The following is a 6,152-nucleotide window of genomic DNA, read 5'->3' on the forward strand; positions in this document are numbered from 1 at the left end:
AAGAAATCTTTCATCAATCAAACTTATATGCAAATTTAGTTAAATAAAAAACATTATTTTAAATAAAGGTACTAAAAGGGTGTATTTGCAATTGCAGCAAACGGCACCAGTTAGACACATGCACCGTATGTCTAGTTCCTCGGACTCTCAATTAAACGTGTGGCCCGGGCAACAGTGGAACCCCATTGGCAACCAGGAAGATGAACGTCGCAAACTTCATTATCACTTATCCGCCATATTTCCTGAAGAGCAAGTCATTCAGGCGATGCAAATGTATCCGGACGAGACGAACGCTCAGAAAATATGCGCCGCTATTCTAGCGATGTTCTCTGCTAAAACGTAATTATGGTGAGAAGTAAAAAAATGATTTGATGCACATATTGTCCCATTGACAATGGACTCCCATATTTAATAGCGATTATTGCGAGGTTAATTAATTGAGCACTGATTGGTTATTAAGAGAAATCCTATATTTATTTAACCGAATGTTCTTTATGTAGCGGACTGTAGCTACGGAATTTAAAGTTAAATAAATTCTTTGTTACTTTTTTTTGTTATAAGTCTTTAAGAATATTTTTCTTTAATCTTTCGCAGTAACGAAAAATTAATAGGAAAAAAGTGTACTTCGTTAAGTAAGATCTTTGCTAATTAATGTAGTATGTAATATTTTTTTACAATTTTTGTTATATTAATATTAACGTGTTCACAGAAAATGTAACGTGAGCAAACATAATTCTAATAAGTCAAACAAGCAACATCAAAATATTTTCTTTTAATTTTAGGGTTGACAAAATAATTTCGATTCCGAGCATATTAAACTTATCGTAAAGTAAAAAAGCAATAATTACATTTCTGTTCCATGTAGAATATCGTTTCATTCAACACTAATTTCGAGACATTTTATTTGTAAGGCGTTTTCATTACACACGACGTTCCTAAAACTACATTTTCATTTTTAAAGAAAGTTTATGATTATATGAACGCATTTTTTTATGGAATTATCTATCGCAAGGAGAAAATTTAGTTAACTTTGAGTTATTTTAAATATTTATTATTCTAACCACCCATGGATCTAACGACTTCCTGAAAGTTTTTTTATGGTCAGAACTTTCAGGTGGTCATCGTATCGAAAGTTTACATATTCAATTTTTAATGAAATTTTTATAATTGAAGAGTGGAAATTCAAAAGGGTCTAAGTGCCAAAAAAATGAAACTGAGATACTGACAAAAAAATTTATATAACATTAAAAAAACTTGGAATTTGTATTGAAATAGTTTTATTAGGCAAATTAAACAAGAATCAATAAACGTGTTATATTGTTATACACAAAACAAAAACTATCATTGAGAAAAACTAATCATAACACAAAATCCACTAAAAGTGCCAACTATAATACACTGTCAAAAGGGTCTATGTCCAAAGGAGCCTTTTAATTCGATTGTGTTTTTTCTATGATATTATCATAAAACTGAACATATTTAACAGGAATATAGTCCATCATATCTTTTAAGTTTTTCAGCTTCTCGGCTGAAATACGGTTTCTGCAGTCGAGGTCTGGAACCAATGCTACCGGAATTTCAGTCGACCTTTTTCCCTTCTTTAGAACATTACAAGTGGTCCATTCCTTGAGCTGAGAGAAGGTCTTTTTGGTTTTAACCAACGTTTTTTGCCCCTGTTCAATTTTAATCCAGGCTATTTGTGAAATTTGTAGTTTAGTCGTATTTAGATATTCGCCTGTCATGCTCTGAAAATCTTTAAAATCGTTTTTTTTTTCCATACGTAGTACATTAAAAGGTCTTTGGTGGCGTGCCTCTCTTATTTTTTTTTCTATATTTTCGAGAGTGTAGTTTTTTACGCAACAATTTTCTCTTTTCTATTTGTGCAAAATCTCTATCACAAGTGAGATATGAATGGCCACTTATCAGAAATGTTTGCTCAACCTTTTCGTAGATACCCTTAGAAACTAGGTAAATCATCAACATTAAAATAATCTTGTTCTTGTTTTGTCATATGCAATTGTGACTCCACATGACCAAATTTTTTCTTTTAAGAAAATTTGAGTGCAAAATTACTTTTAGCAGACCAGACGCTACTTCATTTCCACCTCTCCCAGTAAGTGACTCATCCCAGAGGCACATAAATGCATCATCTGTATCTGACAAATTAATTCCGAAGTTAAAACAGGACAACTGCCGACTGTAAAACATGTCAGAATATGTTAGTGTCGGAATAAAAGCACTTGTTCTAAATCAATCGAAATAGTTTTGTCATCACTTTCTATTGTTTGTGATTTAGCAATGTCGGTGTTCATTGTGACTCTTGCATTTTCCGCTTTACGATGATTCAATTCCAGTTTTTGCGTAACTTGTTCCTTCCTACCTCCTTGTTGTAAATCCTTCTTAAAAACCATTGAGTAATACTTATAAGTAACGATTGATTGTGGATATTTTGCATTTTACGCCAAAAACATACGATTCAGATTTAAATCTGGACTTAGAAATTCTTTGATTGACTTATTCCGGCTGTAGTGATTTTCCTCGCGAGGAAGTTTTCTGAATATGATCCCTGACATGCTGACGAAATTCTGGCAAATACTTTTTAATTTTCGTTCCTTTACAACGTTGATCTGTGTACGTAGTATGTCCCATTTTCTTTTTTTCGTCAAGTACTTGCACTCTTTTATGACTCAGTGCAAATATGTCAGTAAAAGTTTTTCGACAAACCTGAACATGTTGTCCACTACCATTAGGAACAGTATAAGTAATCGTACTTTGGCGACGACTTTGTTCTGGCATATTATACGATGTCTCCTGCGACCTACGTATATAGCTTAAATCAGTCCCAAAAGAAAAGTACCCTGCTTATCGAAATGGCTTACCTCAAGTTCAGGCGGATTTTTTGGCGGCACAAAAACACTTTTATAATTTGAATATTGTAAACCACTAATTCTGCACCTTTTTCTTTTTTTCTAACACTTTCAGTACCTTTTTGGCGTCTTTTTACTGCATTATCGCTCCGTTATACATTGGCACGTGCGTCCATTTTATATACTAATGACGTTAAGTGCTTGGCACTCAGACCCCTTTAACCTAAAAAAGATACCTGCGCTTAGACCGGCTGCAGGTTTTGACGTCAGAAAATAATACAAAGGTAATACGAAAGGCACATAGACCCTTTTGTATGCTATTGGCGTTGGCACGTAGACTACTACACAAGTGTTACTTGAAATTTGCCGGCAGTGGCACTTAGATTTTTTTGAATTTCCACTCTTCAATTAAACGTTTTGCTACAATTTTTACTATCACAAAAAGAATTTTTGAAATTACACTTTTACCTTTAGTCATTTGGTGATTTATATATAATTAACCGTTTAATAATACGTTCATATTTTCGCTAGTGCCAGGCTTTCTTGGAATGTTAAATTATTGAATAATAAAATTGATCTAACTGCAAACAGATATATACTTTATAATTTACTTTTTGCTGATTTCGTTTTAAAACAAATGTTGGATCGTAATCAATAACTAGAATAACCATATTGATTGGCTGGGATAGTGGTTAAAAGAAAGTGAAAAAAAAACAGAGTTTTTTGCTTATTGGTGTGACTGTAAGATAACTAACCCATTTTTGAGGTCGTCCAGTTGAGATGATTCATAAAAGACATAGTATGTTGCATAACTTTCTAATAAAATACCTGTGTTAAAGGTAATGAACAAAGTATACTAAAACTTGCATTTTTGAATTGATCACCCTTTATGAAATATAAGAAAACTTATCCAAATAATAATATTTTATTATTTACTATAATAACACCCTTCTAATGTTAATCGGTAAAAAAAAAACTTGCCTTCATATTGAAGTGCGTTGGTAAAAACGCATCAATTTTTAATTATATTTAATATACGATTTTAGATGTTATAATAACTTAGAAATTGTAGTAAGTATTAAACCAGAATGTTAAAATGTCAAGTAAACAATTTTCATTGTTCGTAAATATTTTTCATCGGGTTATTTTTAAGATTCTGGATTTATGATTATAATAATATTCCCATCAAGTCGATACTGTGTATCTCTAGTAAAATTGTTAAAATTTTTTAATAACTATAGTATTTAGATTTGAGTAGTTAATATTAAATGTATACGCATTTGATATTTAAATATCGTATGCGACATATACAGGGTGATTAAAAATTATTGTTAATGTTAAACATTTTTGTTTGTGTGCAGTTTCTGCAATTTGTAGATATTTTACTTAATACAGTTATATTTGATTGTTCGTGATTCCTAGGATTAGACCCTGTATAACTAATAAGAGAATTGATGTTATATAAACCAACTGTATCTCTAGAGCAGTTATTATTCGTTTTGTTCGATTTTTTTGTGCCAATTATTTCGAATTTTGCTGAAAATACTCACACAAAATAAACGGAATTGTTTAATATACTTTTTGTAATGTAGGAATAATTTTATAGTTATTTCGAATAATAATACTTAGTAAGTCTGCTCTTGACTAAATAGCAAAATTCATCCACTCGCTTCTTACAAATTGGATGTTTATTTATACAATACTTTGGTTTTTTAGAGTTTTATTTTGTTGTTAACCTTTTACTATTTATTTTCTAAATAAAAAAATTATACAAACCTTATGCGTCGTTCTACTTTTTTAGCCCCTCTGTTCCAGCGTTAAAAAAAACATACAATTATATGCATAATTCTTTTTGATTTTATTACCATTAAATATATTTTACAATCATAAAATAAATTTACTAAAAAGAGTATTTGCAATAGTACGAGTTACTAAACTATCTATACACATTTATACTTGCAAGATGAGTTTAAAGAAACTATCTTTTGGCTTAAAATTATAAGCTGTACAATAAACTGAAAAAAGTACAATATATACAATAAATAATTGAAAGCTATTATGTTTGCCTTTTTTATTCAATTTGTAATACTGCGGATTTGGCATACACTGTTTGGAATAAAATGGTTAATATCTAGTATAACATTTTAAAGTGATTTCGTAGATATACATACAAAAAGAAAATTGCTGCTACAGCAGCTTTGTAAAACGATATTTTTACTTTGCACTACAAAAGCGTTTGTTTAATAGGGTACTGCACGTTTTTGGCAACATAAATATATATTTGATTTAATAGATCACAATATATCTTAAAATTTTATAAAGGGCTGTGAATAGGAAGTTTTGTGATACCATTACTAATGAATTGAAATTATTTATTTAATAAGTGCGCTCCTGGCCAAATTAACTGACTACTATGATCCATTTATTTTTCTTTAAATACCAAAGTTGCAAGCAGACATTTTATATTAATTGAATGGCAAAATTAATTTATATTATTTGATTTTCCTATACACCCAATGCCATAGAGTGATATAAGATAAGTTCATAGATGAAAAGAAGATAAATTTTTCGATAAACTTTATTAGTACTCTTGCCGATTGATGGGTCTGAGATAAAAACGGTTAGCGATGTCTGGCTACTCGAATTCCGCAAGTCATTAAATCATAAAACATTATCTAAGCCGCACTTAATAAAAGTGCTGCTTAAGTATTCTTTCATGTCATATTTGCAAAACATCAACACTCACTGTATCGATTTTCTTAATTTGTACTGGATACCTTTAATGGTTCCTTCAAAAGCCATTTTTTAGACGAGAAAAACAAGGATCCGTGGAATAAAACATTAACCAGCTAAACTTTCAATGATCATACTGAAAATGCAGGTAAGGTGGCACAAGTAACAGGTTCATAATTTCTTAGTGGCATCAGGAGTAACAAACGATTATAGGAAAGAGGTTATGTTGTTGCATAGTGTCAGCGAAGAATTTTTTTACATGTTCAATTCTCTTCCTGATATTCGTATTCGTTTGTACACCTGACGTCAATGTGTATTTGTCAACTGGGATCAAATTGCTCAAAGTATGAAGCCATTCAAATCTGCTATCACTAAATCACACAAAAACAAAATTGGTATCTTTCAAGTGTAGTCTCTTAAAACTATTCTAGATAGCAATTCAATTGAGATAAAACCTGAAAGCAAATTTCTTGGAATTTTCATCGATAAGGAGCTCAAATTTCACACACAGAGCACAGATTGACAGGTTTATAGAGCCATTTTATTCCTTTT

General features: G+C 30.8%; 1 protein-coding gene across 2 annotated transcripts in view; it reads left to right on the plus strand.

Moving 5' to 3' along the window:
• The window catches only part of LOC126737120 (endoribonuclease ZC3H12A-like), a 38,211-nt gene extending 35,930 nt beyond the window's left edge, over positions 1-2,281 (plus strand). For both annotated transcript variants that reach the window (XM_050441861.1, XM_050441862.1), the window contains exon 9: positions 98-2,281. In XM_050441861.1, coding sequence (XP_050297818.1) covers positions 98-343 — 246 coding nt within the window. In that variant the 3' untranslated portion in view covers positions 344-2,281. The remainder of the gene's footprint in view (positions 1-97) is intronic.
• Positions 2,282-6,152: the final 3,871 nt, after the last annotated feature.

This window comes from Anthonomus grandis, chromosome 6, assembly GCF_022605725.1.
Source record: "Anthonomus grandis grandis chromosome 6, icAntGran1.3, whole genome shotgun sequence".
Lineage (NCBI taxonomy): Eukaryota > Metazoa > Arthropoda > Insecta > Coleoptera > Curculionidae > Anthonomus > Anthonomus grandis.